The following is a 25,238-nucleotide window of genomic DNA, read 5'->3' on the forward strand; positions in this document are numbered from 1 at the left end:
TTGTCCCCCATATTTGGTGTTACGTTGTATCTCCATAGAGAACCTTCTATATTGTTCAATGCATTAAACAAACTATATTAATTAATACTTTCCTGTGAAGAGTAAGCTAAGCACATCTGGAAATTGTAAATCTGGACTGTTTGCATCACGATTGTGATGTTAAGACCAAAATAAGAGGATTACTTCAAACGCAATTTATTTCCTACAAAGGATTCTCTTGAATGGTTGCAACATATTTAAATTGCACTGGCTAAGAGGTCCTGTGACAGCTTTTCATATAGAAAACGATCATTCGTAGAGTCATCTGCAGACCAAATAAAAATACCATGAAGATTTCCCTGACTCCTTAGTATGGTGCATGCATCAAAGAATCCATGTTTAGGAGACAAGCCACCACTGTTGTCAGTTCCAAAGCTCACTAGAATCTTGCCTCCTTTGTAGTTATACCTCTGGATTTCAAAGTACTGCAGGAACTGAGGAATGGTTGTGCCCTTTTCATAGGCATAAAATTGGAAATTGACATAGTCTATTATATGACCATACTTTTTCCAGAGTGCTAAATAATGCACCTGCACTGAGTCATCTGCATATGGTGCTATTGATGTGTAAGAGACGACATTGTTTTGTTTAAGGTAGTACAATAGTCGCCCGATGCACTCGGCGAATGTATCTGGATCTGCATTGAAGTGTTCATAATCTATATCTATTGCATCCAGGTTGTACTCATTCGCTATCTTGGTGATTGAATATACTGCATTTCTCACCCAAGAAGTAATTGAAGTAGGAGCGAAAGTGGCATTTTTACCATTCACTGTATCACCACCGAGACTCATACCTACCTTAACGTTTTTATACTGGGCCTTGATGGAAGAAATATGAGAAGGGGTGAGGTTATCAGTGTCCCAATAGACCAGGAAGTTACCATTAGTGGGTTCTGGTGAACTTGTGTTTGTGTAGTCTATAGCAAACGAGAGGAGGAAGTGAAACTCAATATTTGGATTAATTGGGACGTCAGAGAATGTGACATTCTTTCCCTCAGCTCCAATGTATTCTCTAAAAACCTCAGAGCACACTGCTGGGACTGCCTCGGCCGTAGGGAAAGTATTGAAGAGAGCTTGAAGGACAAGAGAAGAGATGCAGAATTTGAAAGACTCCATGCTTTCTTGGAGTTTGAATGATTCCTTGTATTTCTTATTGGTATTTAACCAAAGTAAATGCCGACTGGAATATTTCCCTTCAACAAGGCATTTTTTTATGCTTCTCCTACTATTATATGAGGTTTAGTTTCTATTTGTTCTTTTGTGATTATCTCTTTTGGAGACCTGGTTTTGTAAGCATCCATACACTTAATCAATTATGTTTCGCCTGGAAGCCAGGCGTTCTCTTTCTTGGTTTCTACAGACGGCTTGATAATGGCTTGATAACTATTCTCAGCTAAGTGAAACTTCCTCTCATTGGCTTAGATTGGCTAGGCCATTCTGCTACACCAATTGTGCTAGTTATGCAATATGTCTTAAAAATGTTGAAATTTAAACTATCCTAATCAAGTTGTGTGGAATATAAATTGAGTCAGATATGCATCTGTTATTTTCGTGTAGAGTGCATTTTTAGATGGCACATCTTTCTGTCGTGCAAAATGGAAACCTGATAGTTTTGAAATAATTAATTTTGGTCACACAGGCCGTTGACGTTTCTAACAATCTAAGAAGTAATAAAAGTACGCTTCACTAACTTCAAGCAGTCAAAATTACTTGTAATAAGTTTTTGTCCTTCAAATTTTGTTGGTTTCAATCAGCATCATTTGCTTTCTAGAGCACAAGTGCAAACTTGAATCATTTTCCATTTGTCTACTTCAAATTGTGTTCCAAATTTGTCAGAAGAAATTGATTTGTAGTTGTTTCATAACCCTACATTTCTATGTTAATAGGAACACAACAAATGACGGGGTCCATGGTATTTGGCCAGCAAATTGGGTTTTCCGAAAGGTAGAATACATACAATATAACTTACCTTCTCTGTTCTGGGATTCCTCAAAACCATCGATGCTCTCTCGCAAGTATCAGCCAAGATGATACTGAGTATGGATTCATTGGCTCAAGTTGATGTACCATTCCTCAATCTGATCGAATTTGGACAGTTGGTATGACACCTTGTGGGGTATGAATGCTATGGACGGCTGATAGTGAGTTGTCTTTTTCTAGTTATCTTGTTTTAAAGAATAGGCTGGAATACTTTATTATGCAAGATGGTTCAAAGGCTTATGCAGAGACACTAAGTGGTCGTTCTTCACTAGTATAGCATAGTAGCACACTCTTCTATATGTTTCTCTCACTTCTTCCTAGTTCTCACATGATATATCCTTGAAACTTAAAGCCAGTCAGTCCATTGCATGGTAGAGAAGAGGAAACTGAACAGAAGAACACAAGTTTTAAAAGAGCTGTCCAGTTATCTTCTGAACGGGAAAATGTTTAATCTGCTTTCTTTGGTGCGAACAACATTTTAGTTAACGAACAACATTTTAGTTAATATATGCATAGCGTTTTTGCTTATTTGGTTTTCCGAGGTTAACATAGTCTGACTGCCTTCTTTGAGCTAAAAGATTTGAGTTGAGTAATTCGACCAAAAGAGCAAGAGTTTACTTGGAATTGGAATATTTGGCCCTAAATGCATTGAGAGTGATGATGCAGATGAGGCAAAGTGCAAGAGTTTGATGCAGATGATGATGGTAGGACTGCAAGCTGCTCAACAAACTTGTATGTTTTACTTTCCTTACTCAAGATACTGAAGGGATTGCGCTTTTGAAACTGGAAAATTCCTCAACTGTGTATTTTCTAGGCGTTTAATATTAGTCTTTACCGTTATGTCCACGCATGCTACTGCATTCTATAACATATATGCATCAGTTAGAGGTGTTATAACGTGTCATACCTATGTTATGTTACGGGCTTCCTTCGTTGTGCCTTGGCGCCCGTAACCCTGCGGGCCCCGAGCGGGCCAAGCGAGTGTCAGGCGCGCAGGCGAAGTGCGCTGACAATAGGCTTCAGAAGGAGCATCCGGCAAAGGGAATACGCGAGAGGCAACAACCATCTAGATATGTTGTATTGCATATCCTAAGAGTGCCAAGGGAATTTAGCAAGGATCTGGGAGGAGCCCAAGGGCCTAGTCGGCCGACGACTAGCCATGTGCGAGCTTGAGTGTTAGTCCTGTGCGTTTCCGAGCTAAGGAATCTTGGGATTTAGGGTGAGAGGACCCTTCCTAGGATGTTAGGGAATGTGCTTACCAAGTTTGGCGTCATTCGAAGATCATTTACCTATGGGCTTGACTTAGCCAAGGAGCAGTGGCATTGTCGTAATTATCTGAGGCTTCCGAAGGCTATAACTTGTTCCACGAGTGTGGGAGTGGGATGAAACTTCATGGAGGTGTGAAGGAAGTCAAGAGGAAGAATTAGGAACAAGCGGCTCTGGCAAAAGCATGTCCAGTGGAGGAATCTGGGTTTATTTCTTAAGAGCATATATATATAAGGGGGGCAGAGGTGTTGAAGCTCAGCCAGCCTCCCGCGTGCGTGCAGCCAGCCAGTCGCACCAAGTGAGCAACCTTGAGGGAGGACCTCAAAGGCCTCCCTAGGCATCTCAGAGGAGTGTCTTAGGTATCCATACGATTTAGACAACTCCATGGACGGCGCCAAGCCTACGGGCAGCGTTGGGCTCACAACGAGCGCCTGAGGCTTGACGTATGGACCGATTATGCCCCGCGGGCTATTCTTATGAATGTTAAAGACCTCCGTGCCGATTGAATACTTGAGATGCCACACTAAAGAGCCTCGTGTATTGACTTGTGAGCTTGGCTTGGGTTCAGCCTTGCAAGCAAGGGTCCATTAGCCTAGACGTGCAGTCGTGGGGCGACGCCGCACTAAGAGGGATGGAAGTGTGTTGTGAGGACTATGTTTGCCAATGCCATGAGACAACCATGGGCATATTATGAAAGCCGCCTATGACAAAGGCCAAGGATTGTAAGTTGCCCTACTCGGTCAAGGCACAAGGCAAGTGTCAAGCTTGAGGATTGGACTGCGCGCGCTAAAGCGACGCTCAGTGCCAGGTGAGGGACAGGCATGTCCGTAGCCACCCCAAGGTGTGTGCATAGACGAGACCCAGCATATGAAATGCGCCACAAGAGTATGATAGCAAGACAAGGCTAAAGCCTTGACATCAAACGGCGTACGCACAGGAAGCTAAGCCTCTCGAGGCAAGCTTCGTCGCAGGCACCGAGTCGTGCCAAGAAACTCCGGGATAAGGAAGGGACGGCTTGTAGTCAGGTGGGACTACAGGCGCCACACGGGCTATTTGTGTGCCGCTGCCTCTAAAGAGGAGTCGGCCGTGACAGTTATAACGCGTGATGCATGATTAGACCTGAATAAAGCTGCAGGGCAGTCTAATTGACACCTTATGCATTTTTGGTGAAATGCTTTGTGTTGATCCTTTTAGTGTTACAAAATATATTTATAAACTAAAAATAGTTCGTCTGAAGAGTAAGCTTTAGCACATTTGGGAATTGTAAATCTGAACTAGCATCAAAATTGTGATTTTAAGACCACAATAAGAGTACTACCTCAAACATGGAAGCCTCCAAAGTGAAAAATAACATTTTTCCATTCCAATTTTAATCTTTTGTCCTACAAAAGGTTTATCTTAAATGGTTGCAAGATATTTAAATTGCACTTGCTAAGAGGTCCTGTGACAGCTTTTCGTATCGGAAATGATCTTCCATAGAGTCATCTGCAGACCAAATAAAGATACCATGGAGTTTTCCCAGCCTCTTTAGTATGGTGCATGCATCAAAGAATCCATGTTCAGGAGACAAGCCTCCAATATTGTTGGTTCCTAAACTCACAAGAATCTTGCCTCCTTTATAGTTGCAACTTTGTGTTTCAAAGTACTGCAGGAATTGAGGGATGGTTGTGCCCTTTTTGTAGGCGTAAAATTGGAAGTTGACATAGTCTATTAGATGACCATACTTTCTCCAGAGTGCTAAATAGTGCACTTGCACTGAATCATCTGCATATGGTGCTATCGATGTGTAAGAGACAACATTATTTTGTTTAAGATAGTACAACAGTCGCCCGATGCACTCGGCGAATGTATCTGGATCTGCTTTGAAGTGTTCATAATCTATATCTATTGCATCCAGGTTATACTCTTTTGCTATCTTGGTGATTGAATATATTGCATTTCTCACCCAAGAAGCAATTGATGTAGGAGCAAAGGTGGCATTTTTACCATTCACTGTATCACCACCGAGGCTCATTCCCACCTTAACGTTTTTATACCGGGCCTTGACTGAAGAAATATGAGAAGGGGTGAGGTTATCAGTGTCCCAATAGATCAAGAAGTCACCATTAGTGGGTTCGGGTGATTTTGTGTTTGTGTAGTCTATAGCAAACGAGAGGAGGAAGTGAAACTCAATATTTGGATTAATTGGGACATCAGAGAATGTGACGTTTACTCCTAAAGCTCCAATATATTCTCTGAAAACCCCAGGGGAGCGTGCTGAAACTGCCTCGATTGAATGGGAGATGGTCAAGAGAGTCTGAAGAACAAGAAGGGAGATGCAGAATTCTAAAGACTTCATGCTTTCTTGGAATTTGAAGGACTCCTTGTACTTCCCTTGTACTTCTTATCGGTATTTAACCAAACCTGATACCAATATTTAAAGTATTTCGCCGTTGACAAGGCATTTGTTAGATGCTACTCAACACCATCATTTAAGGCTTAATTTCTGTTTGTTCTTTTGTGTAAACATTTCTTTTGCAGACCTGGTTTGGTATTTAGTGAGCATCAATATAGTTAAAAATTGGTGTCTCAGCTGGAAGCTTGGCATTGTCTTTCTTGGCTTCATCTACAGACGGCCTAATTTTTATTCTTAGGCAAGTGAAACTTCATTTTCTTGACTTATACGGTTGGCTAGGCAGAAAATTCATGTTCATTTGTTTAATCAGCAAAGGCCAATCTGCTTTGATTGTGCTTTGTATTGATAGATGTCTTAACAATGCTACAACTAAGTTATTTGGAGTGTACTTATATATATATTTTTTTTTTTTGGAGTATAAATTGAGTAATATGTGCTATTTTCATGGAGTTTATATTAGGTGACTTCATTTTCAGATTTCATCTTTCGTTCATGCTAAAGAAATTTCGTTCATGCTAAAGAAAGCAGGGTAATCTTTAGAAGTAATAAATCTTAGTTCAAGTAGGGGTGTCAAATAGCCGGGTTGGACTGTATCTTGGCGGGTCAAAATGAACTGATCTATGAAAACTGAACTTTAGCCTCGCTCGGCATAAATTCTGCAGGAATTAAATTATAAGGCATAAATTTTGTAGTATTTTTCAAATTACGTTGAGTGTTGAAAATTTTGCCTTGGCTGGCATAATTTGTGTGGATGTTATGATACATATGCTGAAGTTAAGTGTTAACCCTTGCGAGATCTAAAATTATATCGTTTTTCAGATTATGTTGAGTGTTGAAAGTTTTGCCTTGTTTGTCATAAAAAAAAAAAAAAAAAAACTTTTGCCTTGTTCGGCATAATTTATGTGGTTATGATACATATGACGAGGATGTTATGACACATATGATGAAGTTAAATGTAAACTATGCCTTGCGAAATCTAAATTATACCGCACGAAAAATGCGGAAGGACAAAAATTAAAGACCACAAATTTGAAGGACAAAAAATAAAGTCGACCCCAAATTAGGGTATTTGTGCGAATGACCTAAGTTTTAATTTCTTTGTTCTTTTATAATTTACCTAATATTTTTTTTTCTTTATTATGACAACATATAAAATATCAAATAATAAAAAGTCTTTTTGACAAGTTTCTTATGGGTCAATTTGGGCTACATATTAGCCCAATTTTTTTTATAGATCGAAATCGGCTGAGCTACTTGGTCGGGTCATGTTTTTATGAGATGACTTTGCCACCGATAGTCTCAAGCAGGTCTCTAACATTTCAATAACCTAAGAAGTAAACTATGGACCTTGAAGTAGGCAAAATTACTTGCAGCAATCTTTTTGGCCTTCCAAATGTGTTTGGATTCAATCAGCAGCATTCGCTTTCTAGAGCACAAGTCATTTTGCATTTGTCTCCTTCGAACTTTTGTTTCCATTATCTGCAGAAAAGAACGTGATTTGAAGTTGTTTAGTACTCCCTCCGTCTCATTTTATGTGACATCATTTGACTAGATACGGAATTTAAGAAAAAAAATAATTTTTTTTAACAATTTGTGGTCTAAAAAAGTTTTAGATATTTGTGTGGTTATAAATCATCTCATAAAGTTAATTTTTTTCTAAATATTAAAAGTTGATATTCTTTTTGAGACAGACTAAGAAAGAAAATGTGCCACATAAATTGAGACAGTGGACTACGTGCTAACTGCATCGAAACAAAAGAAAGAATCCAATCTAACCAATAAATTAGGAGTTACGTATAAAAGAGTCATGTTATTTTAACGTCCATTGGCCACTTGCCAAGAGTCGGTAAATGAAACAATAAGAACATTGTAAAGCGTATGACAATCTTAAGTGACTTATTCTCCACAAAAATTTCTTAGCAAAACAGGTTTTATGTGTTTTGCCCCATAAACGGATTTGGTTAAATTGAAATTGACTAATGATATGAACATGATTTCTAAATCGATTAATGACTTGATATACCCTATTGACGGGAAGATGAACATAAAATCATAATGAACGATTCAGCTTCTACGCTATGATGGTGATTCGTGGGCTAACAGGCCATGATTTCTGTTGTTTGTGTTTGGCCTACTACTAGGGAGGAAGGGTAGTCATTATGGATCCTAGTGGAGTTATTCTAGGCATTCGGGAGGAAGAGTGGCGCCTAGACATTCGGGAGGAAGAGTGGCCATTGAGGGTTGGTAGCTCCGGTGTGGTCTTTCCCTAGCTATTCAGGAGGAAGGGTTGCCACTGCAGGTTGATAGCTCCAATATGGTGCTTCTATGCGACATAGGGAACCTAAGGTGATCATCTCTTTGTTACTATTGATTTGGGCCTGTATTGGCATGATTGTGGTTGCAATGAATTGGCACGTGATGAACTTGAATTAAATTGAAATAACTTAAGGTAATGAGAAACGACATAATGATTCAAAGTAAGTATTTCTTCGTCCTTGATTTGTACCGGATTTCATGATAAGTTATGATTCGTTTTGAACTATTTCTTAACACTGTTTTCAATCATACTTATGACTTGTACATTTTGCTATAACTATTGCCCCGTAGACACTCACTGAGTATACTCAGACATACCATTGTTGTTTTTGATGGTATGTCAGATAACGAAGAAGAGCAGGTTTATGAAGACAGTACGGAGTAGGTGGACTTGTTCTTTTCGTGACTTATCGGCGAACCCACATGCCACATGCTTGTTCGCAAAGATGAATCTAGGACTTATAGAACAAGGGTTCACAACTAAAAAAAGAAGGATAAAAATGTGTTAAGTGGGAATTGATCCCTAGTCCTCTATGTAAACAACTCAACCTTCAACCAAGTGCACCATTTAGCCGTCTTGTAGCATGTGTTTTAGCAGGTAATTTATACTCTCTCTGTCTCAATTTATGTGATATAATTTGACTGGACACGGAGGTTAAGAAATAAAGGAAGACTTTTCAATCTTGTGGTAAAATATAAGCCAAAGATATCTGTGTGGTCATAGATCATCTCGTTAAGCGTAAAAGGTAAAGTGTATCACATAAATTGGGACAGAGGGAGTACCAATTTTATAAAATATATACATAAACTATGTAGTTTTACGAAGAGACTATGGGTTCACGTGCCTTAAATTTTCTACCTAAATTCGCCCCTGCTTGTTCGTGGTACTCCACCAATTTTTAGATTTTATTGCTTTTAGTTCCGGGCTGCTTCTCGAAGTTAGAATATTTACTTATTCCTCTTAGAAGCTCCATAGATAAATGTCAGTATGGCGGTAGTTGTTGAAGTCATTGTTTGACTTGTTGGGGCATTTTTTCACGTTTAATGGATATTATTTACATCGCTTCAACTTTCCACTTATAACTGTCTTAATTTTGGTTAAGCTTTAAATGTGTTGTTGAATATGAATTACAATTTGTTGTACCTCTACTTTATAAGGTGCTGCCGGTGCGGTTCCTTAGCATCAGATGCCTATTGCACCAGGATCAGGTTTGAGACGTGACACTAGGATACAGCAGCGCGACAATGTAGGGTAGCTCAAACAACTCCAGACAAGTTGAAGCGACAAAACTCCACCAAAAGAACACCTTCCTTTAATATAAAATTACACTCTTTTTGTAGTGAATAAAGTTGGAGACTTAATTAGAATATTTTTCTCTCTCAACTCTCTCTTTCACTACACTAACCTCAAAATATAAACAGAAGATAATACTTCTCATCCACACAACACAAGGAAGAAACATCTTTTATATAGGTATAGGATTTCTTCCACAAGTAAATGTCAAGAAAGTGGATAGTAATTTGAGTTTTAGTTGGGTAATTAGTAGGAGATAATGTGCAAGAACATGCTTTAGTGGTTACAAGAGTTACAAAGAATAATAACACCACTTTCTCCACTTTATGCCCACTAACAAGCCATGCATTTTAATATACTAGATGGTGGGTGCCGGTGCACAGCACGGGCGGATGCCCGACTTTGCTGGATTTTTATATTAGAACATAGATTCATACAATGAACGTAACAAGGGAGTAGCCACTTTCATAAATTTAAACGGAGTTCACATGTATTTAATCAATTGATTAGCTAATGAGAACTGGATGTATCATGCTTCAGGAATTTTCTTAGCAGCATCAACTAATATTGCATGAACTCTATTGTTCTTCCAGCATATGACTCCGTCTCTTAGCAGCATCAACTAATATTGAACAATAACCTCTTATTCTTCCTGGATATGACTCCAATGATAAACTTATCAAAACCTGCACAAATTATATGCGAAATTTCAGAACTTTCACCATTGAACAGATAATATACTATTCAAGGTCACCCTATATAAATGCATATAAAGTAAAATTTATTTTGGTAATTTGAAGGGAAAGGCACACTGAGGATATTGAAGGCAGGGCAACTTTAGCTACAAATCTGTCTTTAGAGAGGTCGAAATTTACTTGCATATTTCAACTTTCCATCATGATCATATTTATCAGAGCCACCATTTTTGCATACACATAGTAAAAATGATAAGTCTCCGCTGAAAGAAAGAGCAAACAAATAAGTTGATATTCAGTCTGTTAGGAGAAACAACAAAAGAACATTTTTTCTCTTTCCCAGACTTGTTTTTTCTAGTATGAATCTCTCAGCTTTGCGTCCGGTTGTAATCACTCTCAGTAGTCCATCGCACCCACCAGCCAAGTTGTAACAGTTCTTTATTTTCACCTCTTCTGCAGCCATAGCAGCATGAGCCACAATAATGATTCTCAGATGAGTTGCGTCGCACGCCTTCAACTTCAAGACTCATCCTTTCCGGAGAATTTGATTCTGGAGACCTCCTTGCGTGCAATTTTCAGTCACATTAATTCGTTGACAAACCTTATCCTTAGCCGATACATACTCGGGGATCTGGAAAATTGGGATTCTTTTATCATCGCCCCTTTTTTGTATGACAGAATTAGGAATCTTTTTGCAGGCTCACCAATTAATGGTAGAGCCATCACTAACTGTTGATCCTAGCAAGATCATTATTTTTCCATCCAAAGTTGAGACTATTCCTCTTGATTTATACATTTGGGAAGTAATCAGACTTGGTGAAGTAGTTTCTTTTCTCGAGAACAACTTTCTGGCCGGAGGTTGCAAGAACAGTTGCTACAACACCTCCACCAAATCCTGAGCCAACAAGGACAACATCACATTGAACTATGTAAATGAAGTTTTGTTAATCAATTAAAAAAAAAAAAACTTCGCTGCCTTCTTTAAAAAAATTACTTTAAAAAAGATCTCTCCTTCTAAGACCACAAAAATTGTGCTAATGTCTGGACAATAGCATTTGGTATTGAGGAAGAACATGGAAGAGCAAGAGTTAACAATTAATCTGGAAACTCTGATTTAGTTCAACAAAATATAGTACGTGTTGGTAGGTAAAACTTAAAAGCATTATATATATACCCATACGACCCTACATTTGGTTCAATGATTCTATCGTAACCAGTAGATCCTAAAAAAACTAACACAAAAGATTCCAGCACCAAGAATGTGAAGGGGTTTTAGTAATTCATTTAATTTATTGGCACTTATTGAACTTCTCAACCTACCACCAGTAAAATCACAATAACGTACTAATCTTACTTGAAAAATTATAAGAGGCAAGTTTAAACTGGGGCCTCTGCAATATTCAAGCATCAGTACTTGACCACTTGACAGAATGCAATGGTCTTCCGTCTTTATATAAATCTTTCACTATCCTCTCCTCCTCCTCCTCCCTCAATAATTCGTCCCTCCATCACTGACACACAAACGTCTTCAAGACTGATCATTCATGAAAGGATCCACCATGAATAGTAACTGATAATGTGACTATGCTGTGAAAAGATAAAGTAAAATTACAATTTTGATGTTTAGTTTTAGCTGTAAATACAAATTAGCTTTCTGACAAGCAAATACGTAACTGTAAGAGTCTCTGCTTTTTATACCTTCAAATAGGGCAAATCACCTCTTTGTGATTTATGCCTAGCATCAGTCAAAACACTTTTAGGATAATTTAGCAAAGAACAAATTTCTTCTTCTTTTTCCTAGTTGCGAACCCTTGATTGCAACATCATCATATGTATCTTAGCTTGCCTGCATATAAGAAAGTGTTTTTTTCTCTTTGAGATCTGCAATTCCCTCTATCTTTTCTCTTTATTAGTTGGTGCACCTCCTTTGTTGCACTCCTACCAGTAAAAAATATTATAACTAATGAAAGTGAAAAGTAGTGGACATCAATAATTGTAATTGATCATGATGTGATATTGCGCACTGTATTATTATATCAAGTTCAACTTCCATACATATCATGTAGTTTATTTTTTATCCCCTCGTTTAGCCGTTATGGGACAGCTTAGCTTAGACAAAGGTGGTATTGCTAATGACATTAGGTATATTAACTGTATAAATTTTCGGAGTGAATAATTTACCAAATAACAAATACAGTGCAAATGCATGAATCTATAAATGAGAGACAATAGAAGTATAGAAATAGTTAAAAAAAAAAATCGTGAATAAGCAAGTATTATTGATCTCAGGAAAAACAACAATGAGAAAGCACCTAAAGTAATAAAGGACTCAATCAGGGGAAAAAGAGCGTTTAAATTGGTCATATTTCGTACTTTTTCCTTTGCCTGATGTACGAAAACTAACGGTTTTCATTAGAAGTAGAAATCATGTAGTAAGTCCAAAAAAAGGTAAATATTCTCGGCTTTATTAGTGCCCTTAAACCTCTATAATAAGCACATATAAATTGACATATTCATTATCTTAACCATTATCGAGACACTGAATCTAATGTGCTAAACAAATAATACCTAAAGTAACGACAACATACTCAGTGTAGTCCAACAAGTGGGGTCTGGGTAGGGTAGGATGTACACAGGACCCTATCCCTACCTTTGTCGGGTAGAGAGACTGTTTCAACAAAGTAACACTTCTAAAACTGCTGATCTGCAGTTAGTTCAAAAGGAACAACTATGCCTATTAAAATGAATTGTACTCAGCTTGTTGTGTCTATTCTTTATTTATCTTGAGAACATCTTTGTTTGTGAACTGTATTTAAAAAACTAAAAAACTTAAAAGTTTATTACCTCATAGAATGGCTTGTCTATTTCCTTGTTTTCTTCCTTGAAGCATCCTGACTCTCTGGTACTTGTTTAATTAAAGCTGAAATAGAAATTGAGGTTAGATTCGATACCTCTTGCCGAATTTAGAATATAAGTAGGTACAGAGATGCATCGATCTCCTCATAATACAGAGATACATCAATCAAAGCATCAATATTTTTGCTTGCCTTCCTGCGAATCATTGAAGGACACTTAAAATCATGATCGTACATGTAACAAAGCGGATGACATTTGAGTAGTCCACTTAGTGCTTTGGAAAGACAAAGAAGAACCCTATTAGATTGGATAAGAGCACAAGTCAAACTATAAACTTTTCCAGTTTTCTTAACCACAAAAGATTTGTTTTCTCTTAGCCTCAGTATCCATGTACACGAAGCATTCATAATCATAAGTGAAAATGAATTTCACAAGGAAAATAAATATAAGTTGAAAGCTTAAAACAAAAAGAATAAAAAGGGAAAAGAGAATCATATCTGCATCAACTAAGAAAAGTACATTCGCAGTAAACATTAAACAATAATCTGGGAGGAGCGGAAAATCAGTGAAACGGTGGAATCCAGTTGTGACCTACAAATAAAAGTATCACAACACGTGTCACCAAGAAGTAATAAAAGGTTCCAATAATTGGCATCTGTACAGTAAAGGGAATTTAATCAAAATCTTTGCCTCCTATCAAAATATAGGAAGAACATAAGACAAAAATATATCCACCTACAAATGAGAAGATGCATAGGCAAATCAAGATATAAATGTTAATGCATCTCACATTGTTTAACGAATAAGAGAGCTGATATATGAGATGATGTTTTATCAATTTGTTAGCCTCTTGTTCTTACCCTATTTAAACATGACAGTAATCTAATGTATAAAGTAATTCATGCCATGTGCAGTGGAAAAGCTATAAGGGATAGTCTGAAACTTTCAAATCTCACAGGCTTAGAAGATGGCGTTTTAATGCTTCATTTTTTTTAGTCTTAACATCACGTTTCTATGACAAAACTCCATCTTTTTACTACTTCAGATTCATCCAGACAGATTAAAAGTTAGTGATATCCATTGGGCACTAAACTTAAAAAGACACACAAGTAGGTAAGCACAAAGCTTATTTAACGCCTATGCTTCTTCATTGAAGCTTCCTCTGTGTATAACTGCTCAAAAGAATAGGAAGGGAAATATGCTTGAGAAAAAGCTAATGAAGATTGGTGGTGCAGGAGGGTGTGTGACATGCAATTATACAAGAGATGGAGAAGGGTTGCACTATATAAATAATGAAACAGATAATTGCAGATCAATTGTATTAAGACAATTGACTTTGGTACTAAAAGATGAACAAAATTATGGATTGTTGTCGAATTTAGAATCTTTACCTGAAAATTGAAATAAGAACGTGGTTCTGGAATTGTTCTAGTAATGTAAGAATATGAATCTTCCTATCTGCATCACAGTAATTCAGAACACTGCCAAAGAAGCAACAATTCATCAGTTATAACCTGCATGTTCATTGCAGGTTTCAATTTTCTAGTGAAATCATAATACATCATAGGTTTACTTAGTTATTATGTGTGTTTATGGTTCGATGTGGACTTCGATATAAAGCAGACTTAAATGCTGGACATCATCCAGCTATAAGCAAGTTGGCTATATGCATGAGTGGCGGCTTTCTGAACATCCGGATGGTTATAAGGCAGTTGGCTATATGCATGAGTGGCGGCTTTCTGAACCTTTGGAAGGTTAAAATAAGTGCCTTTCTTAGCTCAAATACACATCAACACCTACACTCATGTTAGTATATTGCTCAGGGGAAAATACCATTCACTTGTAGCAGAAACACAAATTTAAGAAGTTGAGTATACGGAAAAAAAATTACCATTTCCCTAAATCGCTATTGTTCCACTATAGATAACGCACATCAAAAATCACGTCATAATAATTTAAATATTCACAAACAATGTTATTTGCTTCAGATATGGCATCATTGCATGCATGTGAAACATTGTGCCGACTACCAAAGGCATAATCGCCAAAATCACACTCATTCATACCAGAATCATCCTATTAGAACAAAAGTACTAATAGGTTACGGGAACACTACTATCAAGTCTCGGAGGTAGATTCTCGATCCGACAAAATAATGAAATAGTTCAGCAAGCTTATACACATACAAATTTCTCAATATCATATAGTATACATCTATTATTATATTAAAGATTTTAATGAGTCTAAGTGAGAAATATATTGTCCCTGCATCTGATGCCCATAATTACAGCAATCACTCAAAACATACAAATATACAAAAAGTTTATGTTATATATATGCGAAGTGTAAAAAATTTTATACCATCAGGTCATCTTTACCTCTACCTGTTATAATAAGTTAACTGCTGCTTTATTTTTAAGGTATTCTTTGGAAAACATGATAGTAGGAAAAAATTCTTTACATTGACTGTGCATAAAACTTAAACAAAATATTCCCCAAACTTTCTACCATTTATTTCAAAATCTTGAGTGGTTTTTATCAGAACCCTATTTACTATTGTTGCTTACCTGGAGGTCTGTAAAATCAGCTGCACCAGCAAAAATATATAGATTCAGTATGCTGACCTTGCAGTTGACAAACTGTTCCATCTATATTAATGATTTATCTCATATAGACTAATAATGTAGTAATAAATTTTTACTCTAACGTAATTTTAACGTGTTAATAAAATATCTAATTTACTCTTTTTGGTATCTTTTAGTCACCGATTCGTGAAGAAAAATAAATGTCTTGTCAGTGTACACAAGGAAGCAAAATAACATAGAGCTTACCGCACGTGTGAACCGCATTGCCTTGTAATCGTTGTAGTCAATAGGATCCTCAGGCTTTTTCTTTTCTCTAATTGCCATGTGTTCTTTCTGCAGAATTACAAATCAAGGTTATATATTACGAAGGATTCAAACAGCAATGTAGTTACTTAACCACTCTCTGACTTTGGACTCACTCTTTGTTCTTCAAGAACTTTTGGATGGTCATGAAGATATTCGACAGCCATCACAGAAGTAGTGGAAACAGTACAAAATGGTTATGATTAAATCAATAATCTTATCATTTGTTAATTTGTACCTATTTGCTTCTTCATTCATCAGGTAACCAAGCATATCGTGTTGAATTTGCTTGAAAGCTTCTCTCTTTTATGACTGTCTTCAGGTAGGCTAACAATAATTTTCCTTACCTGAAGGAAATTTTCTTATTAGATACTTTCTAAGCTTCTCATAATCACACAAGTTCATAACATGTTAAATTATATTGACAGTAATAAGGCGAGAGATCGTTCTAGAATGTTGGAGCGTGTTTGGACACAAATATCTAGTATTCAATTTACCATTTTGCCCCTGTATGAGTGAGTCAAATGAGAGAGGCAACAAGTAATTTTGGCAATACCACGTGATGGCTTAAAAGGCCCACAGGTGTACCATTATCAGTGGGTCTTATCACAGTTACAATTACGGAAGTGCCCTTGGTCGTCCAAGGGCTCATGCTTATTAAGAAGTTATTAAAATATTCAATAGTATTAAAATGCTCACAAATCCAACACTTACTGTTGGATGTCTGGTTTTATGGAGTTCTTGTATTTATATTTTACAAGTTGGTGCCACACTATATTAGGAGAATTACCGCCAATATAACTCCAACCATCAGTCAAAGAGCCATTGTCCTATTCCCTCGGTTACCGTACTGTGTTTTTGAAAGAGTTGGTTTTTTGTCATGTGATAGAACAACTCATGTGTTAATTTAAGTTGAATGATTTTCTATTGCTTGGAGCCAAAGAATGCTCAATTACTTGGAATTAAAGGATTCATTGCTTGGAGCCAAAGGATGCTAAGATATGGAGAAGAATTGAAATGCCAATGTAGCACACTTGGAGCCCAAGTCATTGTTTGCCTATAAAAGAAGAGGCAATTCTTCTTTGTTCATCATCCCAAAAATTCATAAATCCTTTATAGTGAGTAGAGAGTTGAGAGAGCAATTCTCTTAAGTGTAATTGAGATCTCTCCCCTTTCTTTGTTAATAATATTAATACAACTATTCTCTAGTGGATCTATAATCATTTTGATCCGAATCACATTAAATCTTGTATTCTTTCTTTTACGTTTCCGCTAACCGTTTTAGATGGTATTAGCTTCAATGACAATACGTTTCAAATCTATCTGTCTTACGCATGCTCCCATGCAACCATATTTTCATCATTATATATCAACTTGGATAGATCGAGAGATGACATTCCAATTAGTCGCTGCGATTATAGTCAAAATGTGGCTTAATAATTTTTTTTTTCTTTTTCTTTGTTGAATGTAGTCGATCTTGTTATACTTGTTGTAATTAATATATATGTTATTGAACTTTCAAGTTTTACCTGCTTGTTAACACAACTCTAAAAGGAGCATATGAGAAGTCTTCTCAATGAATATTGGTTTTTGATACGTAACGTGTGCAACTTAGGGTACCGTATTGTCCGGAAATTTTAAAGCTCATCAATCTGACAAAGTTATGTCATATGAACACCTAAAACAGTCAACCATATACTTTGCTTATTTTTTACAACTTTGAACAAAGCATCTAGCTCTGCTATAAGATCTCTCCATTCCATCAAGAATCTCAAAGCCTTACAAGATCACCCACCCAACCAAATATTGCTTAGGTAGTGGCGCCAGAGCCATAATTTTCACTAAGGGGTTCAAAATATGAAAAAGTAAACACACGAAGAAGCAAAGTGGGTTCAACGTCTACTATATATACATAAAAAATAATTTTAACCACATATAAATAGTGAAATTTCGGCCGAAGGAGGTTGAATGAACCCCCTTGGCCCTTCCTCCCTCCGCCCCTGTGCTGTGCGTAGGTATGCAAGTTATAAGTACTTGCACACCTACTTATTGCTCTTCTTCTTCTTGCTTTGTTGACCATGGCACTCCAAGAACCGGATTTTTACAGTCGTTTCACTGGACGGCGTAACGTAACTTCTTTGGTGTTGGGGATATCTGGTTAGGTGGATTTTTTATTTTTCAAGTTGATACGAAGTTAATTATATTAAGCGAATACCGCTAATGAAACTCAAACCATTAGCTTATGAAAAACTGCCATATTCCCTCATTTACCGTACTGTGTCTTAGACGGTATTAGCTTCAGTGACAAAATAAGTGTCAGATCGGTCTCTCTAAATTTGAACAAACTGAGCATGTATGCATGCAACCATATTTATCATCATGATTGTGTATCAACTTGGATGGATCGTGAGATCACATGTCCGTTTCGTCGTTGGGATTATAGCCAATTTGTGGCTCGATAATTAGTTTATCTTTTTTTGTTAAATTTGGTCCATCTTGTAATACTTGTAATAATTAATATATGGTGTTGTAACATTATGCTGAATATTATAGTCACAGAGATTTTCAGCAATTTTCTTACATTTTGTATGACTATTTAGAGTAAAGCTGAAGTTTATTCTAATTTACTTTGCTGAATGTTTCTCAACTCCTTGAGCTCTCTATATCTATATCTACATCTATATCTATATATATAATCTAAAGTTAGATATAGACAAGGTGATGTGGCATTTCTCTATGATCACCATTTGCATTTATCTTTTTTCTCCTTTTTTTGGGCATTTCTTGGATTTTCTCCTCATTTTTATGCCATTATTTAATTATTAAATTACTAGTGCTTTTGGTTATTGGAAAGTAACTGTCTTGCATTATAAGCAGTCCCGAAAGTAAATGTTACGTGTCTTTTCCTATACGTCATTAAGAGTGTGTTTGGTATGATGGAAAATGTTTTCCAATTTTTCCATGTTTGGTTGGTCAAAATATCTTGAAAAACGTTTTCTCTAGGAAAACAAGTTTCTTCAAAATGAGAAAAATGACTTCGTTAATGGAAGTAGGAAAAACAAGTTCCACAAGTAACATTGCAAGTCCATTGTCTCCTCCCACTCAACCAACACCTCCAACCCCTACCCCTCGACCTTCCCACACCCCGCCACCCCTAAACCTCCCATACACCACCCCCTATACCACCCCTACACCACCCAAAATACCCCCACCCCACCACCTAACCATCCCTACACTCCCACTACCCCCACCCCAGCCCACCATTTAACCACCCCCTTCTACCCCATCCCACTACCTCCCTCCCCACCCCTACCCCTATCACCACCTACCTCTTCTTTTACTCCTATCACCACCTATCCCCAGCCCCTACCTCTCACCTCCCTACCACAGATCCCCTATCTCTCAACTTTGCAAAACTAGGCACTTTGTGAAAGTAGTAACTTTCAAATAACAACTTTACAAAAGTAATCACTTTACAAAAGTAGCCATTTTTAAAAAATATTATTTGCGAAAAGTAGCTACTTTTCAAAAATAGTTGTTTTGCAAAAGTAGTCACTTAAGAAAATAGTAGCTTTGTAAAAGTAGTCACTTTTAAAATAGCGACTTTGCGAAAGCAGATACTTTTTAAAAATAGTCACTTTTTGAAAGTAACCAATTTCATAAATAGTCATTTTGTGCAAGTAGTTACTTTTAAAAAATAACTACTTTGCAAAAGTAGCTATTTTTTAATATAGTCACTTTGTGAAAGTATTAAAATAACCATTTTTGCAATGAACTATTTCTAAGATAGTGGCCACTTTTGTAAAGTAGCCATTTTTTAAAAATGACACAAAAATGGCTACTTTTGTAAGATGGCCATTTTTTGAAAAATGACAAAAAAAGTTGTTAATTTTGCAAATTTGCATTTTCGGTCGTTTTGCAAGAAAAATATTTTTGAAAAAGTAGCCATTTTCATTTCACTTTTCAAAAAATGACCAATTTACAAAAATAGGCATTTTTTGTGTCACTTTTAAAAAATGGCTAGTTCACAAATATAGTCACTTTTTTGGGTTGTTTTTCAAAGTGCAAAGTAGTCTTTTTTTTTTTTTTTTTTTTTTTATTGTCGTAGAAAAAGGTCACTTGCAAAGTTATGCACATATTTGGTCATCTTATAAAAATAGCCACTTTGTGAAAGTAGCATCTTTTTCAAAATGTGGAGTGGGGGTAGTAGGGAAGGTTGGAATTGTGGGGAGGGAGAGGGTAGGAGGTGAGAGGTAGTGAGTTGGAGGGTTGGATTGGTATTTCCGTCAAACCAAACTCTAGAAAATGTTTTCCACATCCAACCAAAAATAAAAAAATAAGTAGGAAACTCACTTGTTTTTGAAGAAATCATTTTCTAAGTAAACATTTTCCATGGAAAATATTTTCCGTCATACCAAACCCACCCAAAGAATCTTAAAAAACTAGCTGTTACCTTGTATGTGTAGAAATTTTTCTGCCACATCTATGAAGGTAGCTAAACAGTCCATAAAAAGAGGAAAGGGTTTGAGGAAGTTAAGAAGAAGATGAAACGGCAGAAGAAGTTTTCCTCTCCCCACGTCTAGGAAGCACTTTAATTTTCTTCCCTTTTTATTTAAAGAGTTTAGCTTTATGTTACATTTTCAAAGGTGTCCCAAATTTCCGCGATTACATATCATAATATGTATTCCTCATAATCATTTTCAGACTGAATTCAAGTGAAGATTCTCCTTACATTTCTCTACTAATTAAATTTTATGAGTTTGCCCTTTTAGAATTGAATTGCTGATTTTTTTTACCAACTTAGCTATTATTTGCAGACAAGCAAACCGGCTAAATTCATGCCTTCGAAGATAGCAGAACAAGTTAAAAATGGAAGTCGTTCAAGTGCTGCCGCTGCTTCCGGTATCTCCATGCAGTGTCCCCCTCTGTTTTGAGCGAGAGTGTGTATGCTCTATGTATTTTGAACTGTTTGTTCAAGCTTTTGCTTCCACACCCCCCCCCCTCCCCCCCCCCCCCCCCGGGGACCATTTTTTTTTTTTTTTCTCTCTATGTTTGTTTGTTGATCTTATGTTGCCAATCTGTAAATCTTTTGTTTGTTGATCTTATGTTGCCAATCTGTAAATCTTGTATATAAGATGTTCTTATTATTCAAACTTTTCATTTAGCAGGATGATTGTTTTTGTCTTTTATTTTCATTTTCCTCTTAAATATTGTTTTTTTTTTTTTTTTGTATAGAAAAATATTTATGGTCTAATTTTATTTAATTTTTATTGTAATTCAATTATTGTGGAAATCTTTTTTCATGACGCATGAACAATTTTGACACTTTTACTTTAGCTTTTTGATATTGTAGTGTCGTGACTACTTTCGTTTTATATTTACTTCAAATTTTGTTTTTGGAAATACGTATTGCGAATACCTTATCATTAGAGTTTTTTACTTGTCTGTTTAGACTAATTTTTGAAGAAAATATAGTAGTCTTAGATGTTGCTAAAGTTATCTTGGTTATTTTTAATATTCGGATATTAAAAAATATTTCATGAATGATAAGATAATAAGTATTCCATGAATGATGTGATAATAATCATGCAAAAGCGAATGATAAGATAATAAGTATTCCATGAATGATGTGATAATAATTATGCACAAGCGTTGTCAAATTAATTAGTAAAATTTCTATTTCTAAATTTAGATTCACTAGTACTACGGTTTATAACCGCGTGAAGCGCGGCCCACTTTACTAGTTTGACACAAAGACTGCCGACACCTGCAAAATAGCATTATTATTTAAGTATGAAAGTTTTGAAAATCTATATATATATATATATATATATATATATATATATATATATATATATTAAACATATATAAGATGATGTACACTCTTTATGACCACCATTTCTATTTATCTTTTTTTCAATTTTTTGACTTTTTCTATATTTTCCCCTCTTATTTTCTATTTCTCAGTTATCATGCTCAATGGTGGTTACGAATACAGTTATCATGCTGAAACGTTTCTTTAAAGTTGGATTCTAAAAGGACTCTTAGATGGGTGCTGAAATGTTTCTATAAAGTCAGAATTCAATAACACTCTTAAATGGGTGGTTAATTTATTTCCCCCTCTTTACGTGGGTCTATAAATATTCTAAATTATAGGTGCTTTAAACAATTTGTTCGTTTAAATAATTTGTACGTGGGTCTATAAATATTCTAATTCTAAATATTCTAAACAATATCTAATCTCTCGAAGGTTTGTTCGTTTAGCCTCCTCTTTTCATTTGATTTTATATCTTTCTTTGGCTTTTCATATTTTCCTCCTAGTAAATTGAATGGTGGATAAAGTAATCTGTGTGATTTCAAATTTTTGTGTAATTGGATTTGGATGTGCATGTCTCCTTTTCTATGTCAGTTGTTAATGGCATATATTTAGATCTGTCTATTAATTGGAACTTTTATCTCACTGAAACTTGCTAAATTGAATGTGAAGTTGCAGAAATATCCCTAACAGTCAGGCTTTTGCTTTCAGTAGACAGTATTAATATTACTTCCTCTGAAATTTGGCACCTTTCGGATTTCAAGAGTCAAATGAGATTTTCTTTGATTGAGAATTTTTTCATACACCTAAGTATTTTGAATTATCAATTATATAGTGGCATATAGTACTTTTACGTAGTTTCTAAATATGTAAAAAAAATTCTCGAAAAGATTAAAGATTTCATGTCCGAATTTACAATCAAAATTTACAGTTCGCCTATCGTAATAGGAATTGTGCCGCATAAATTGAGACAGAGGGAATAAGCTTCAAATGGTCATAAACAAATAGAATAATGAATGTTTTTTGAATCACATGAATGAAGTTTGGTAAGGAATTCAAAAGGGAAATGATCCCAGAATGGTTCGAAGCTTATATAGACGCCACTGAACTCAAACAAACATTAGGCAAAGCCTTAACTGAGTTATGTTTTGTTAAGATTTGCTAAAAAATCCAAGTTACCACTTATATATGTGACTATGTATGTTATAAGTCTTTGCATTTTCTTGAATCTTAAAAAAAATTTACACTCAAAATTAGAATATTGTATGTATATATGTTTTTTAAATTAAGTCCGCGGATAGTTGATATTATACATATAATCTAAAGCACTTGATTAGTTAAAAAAAAAAAAAAGTATTTGAAATTGAAGCTGAAAATTGTTGCGTTTTTTGGTTGAATGTGTGGTACACTTGACAAAAAATAGCTGTGAAATTTGAAGATTTATGAGTGAATATAACCAATAATAAAGTTGATTCTTTTGTTTCCTTTATGTTTTTAGCTTTGTTAGTTTCTATTTGTGTTTCTTTTACTTGAATTGTAATGTAACGTTAGATGTCTGTTCCTTTCTTTCTTATTTTTTTGGAAAAAACATTCAATAATGAAAAATACCTGTAGTTAATCTATTAATAGATTTTTTTTTTTAAAACAATTTTTGGTATCTTTTTATAACCGTGCGAAGCACGGATAAATTCACTTGTATATTTAATAAAATTAGTTTTTGTGTGCATCACACGTGCATCCCGTGCGTCACATGTGCATTCCGTGAGTGACACGTGCATCCCGTGCGTCACATGTGCATTCCGTGAGTGACACATGCATCCCGCGACAATTAGTAAAAAGTTCTTAAAAATCACATATATATATTGCTAAGACCTGAGCGTGAGGTATAAAATAAAATTAAACTGAACGTAAGTTCGGCAATAAATTCATAACCCAATAAGATACGGAAAGTTTGGTTGACTAAGCTTGTTATTACATAATTTGATTTATTTTTCGTATACAATTTTTAATCTATGTCACCTTAGGAAATTGTTGGACAAATTAAATGATATTGTAAGATCAAACTCATAATCACATAAAAGAAGTAAAGACAGTTTTATTAATCGTATCTTTCCTAGCAAATAGCTCATTATATTCGAATCACAGATCTATATCCATGCAGATAGTAATTTTTTTTGTCTAGTTAAATTATATTTGTTTATTCTGTATTGGTACTCCTAAGTTAGTAAATTACGTGCATAGTAGTGTCATTAGGTATTCACTTCAAAGAGAATATTATAAAGCAATATACAATAAGCAATTAGAACTAATTGATTAGCGGATCTATACTTATGGATGAAGAGATCGATATTCCTTGGACTAAGCAAGTTATGACTCGATTAGGCGTAAAACAATTGTCTCCTTTTTGTAAAAACATCGGCGAATCAAGTTGCTAAAGCTAATTAACATTACAATTTACAAGATAGCAGTAGGTTCAAACACAAGTATGGGCCGGGGTAGATGGTGTGAAATCGATGGTAATGGAGGAATTCTACAACTTGATAATTGTTTGATATTTAAAGGATGTTTTTTGTTCATAGTGATAGTTTAAGGATGTAATTTAAACTTGGAGTATAGTTTAAGGACGTTTTTGGCCAAAATTCGAAAAAGTACTATTCTAAATAATCAGTTTTTGATAAGCTTGGCCGAATCGATTCTGAAACTGAAAAGAGAAAGCTTTTATGACCTAACTATAAAGAAGGGTAAAAACTGGTGATTTACAAGAACGGCACTAAAGGTGAATAAACTTCATTTTGACCTCACTTGTCTTAGAAACAAAATTTCGAATTTAATAAATTTTGACTTTTAACCTTGAATATTTCTCTATTACACAAACGGGCCTCAAAAGTTCAAAGGCCATTGATATCCAAGGTTATTAGGGCTAATTTCCAAGAAAACAACGTGTGCGGTTATGTAGTAAAAATTTCATGGGGCATCCTACTTTGGTTGCCCCATTTAATTGGTACCCCGTTGCATTTTATTTTGCATGAATATTCAATAATAGATAATTTCAGATAAAAGTGAATGTCTTAAGTTGTCAAGTTTGACGCAACTGTCTGAAGTTGTACTCGAAGCGGATAAACTTTTAATTTCTTTTCAGTTTCGGGTAGAAATTAAATGACGGCTACCCAAGGATGCGGTTCAATGGGCAATGATTAATGAAGTGGGTTGAGAACCATGAGGTTTCGGGTTCAAATTTCAGCAGAAACAAAACATGCTAGGTGATTTCTTCCCATCAGTCCTAGTCTTGGTAGACAGAATTACCTCTGTTATTGAACAGGAGGAACAGGAAGCGAAAATCGAAGAGAGAATGAACAAGAAAACTCATTGCATTGATTCATTACATTGTTTCTTATGTTGAAAATTAAAAATTACATCACTATTTATAAAAAAAAACTAAAGGGAATAAAATAAAAGAAAATGTGTTATTTTCCTTACAGAAACTAAATTAAAAGGAAAATAAATATTATGTAATTAATGTAGATCCTAGACTTACAAGAAAAATAAATATTTTAGAATAAGACTAAAAGAAAAATAAGTATTACGCAAATTTTAACAACCTGGTGGCAAGTATCTGTGAAATTAGTCGTGTACAAGCTGACTCGCACACCACGATGGTAAAATTAAAAATTTTAAAAAATAAATGGTGGCTC

The 25,238-nt window shown here is 35.5% G+C and overlaps 2 protein-coding genes and 1 long non-coding RNA gene across 3 annotated transcripts; all 3 read right to left on the reverse strand.

Moving 5' to 3' along the window:
* Nucleotides 1-236: 236 nt before the first annotated feature.
* LOC132062337 (chitinase 2-like) lies at nt 237-1,172 on the reverse strand. Its single transcript, XM_059454922.1, has one exon. The coding sequence runs from the start codon at nt 1,155-1,157 to the stop codon at nt 237-239; it is 921 nt and encodes a 306-aa protein (XP_059310905.1). The 5' UTR covers nt 1,158-1,172.
* Nucleotides 1,173-4,464: 3,292 nt separating this feature from the next.
* Nucleotides 4,465-5,675, reverse strand: LOC132062989 (chitinase 2-like). The gene has a single exon (XM_059455439.1). It carries the CDS (start codon nt 5,623-5,625, stop codon nt 4,705-4,707), a length of 921 nt encoding a protein of 306 aa, XP_059311422.1. The 5' UTR covers nt 5,626-5,675; the 3' UTR covers nt 4,465-4,704.
* Nucleotides 5,676-9,686: 4,011 nt separating this feature from the next.
* LOC132065679 (uncharacterized) lies at nt 9,687-15,987 on the reverse strand. The gene is made up of 6 exons (XR_009416769.1): nt 15,848-15,987; nt 15,680-15,761; nt 12,832-14,639; nt 11,686-11,925; nt 11,402-11,574; nt 9,687-10,882 (listed from the first exon to the last, which is right to left on the reverse strand). It is a non-coding gene; the product is annotated as an uncharacterized LOC132065679 (long non-coding RNA).
* Nucleotides 15,988-25,238: the final 9,251 nt, after the last annotated feature.

This window comes from Lycium ferocissimum, chromosome 7 (genome assembly GCF_029784015.1).
Source record: "Lycium ferocissimum isolate CSIRO_LF1 chromosome 7, AGI_CSIRO_Lferr_CH_V1, whole genome shotgun sequence".
Lineage (NCBI taxonomy): Eukaryota > Viridiplantae > Streptophyta > Magnoliopsida > Solanales > Solanaceae > Lycium > Lycium ferocissimum.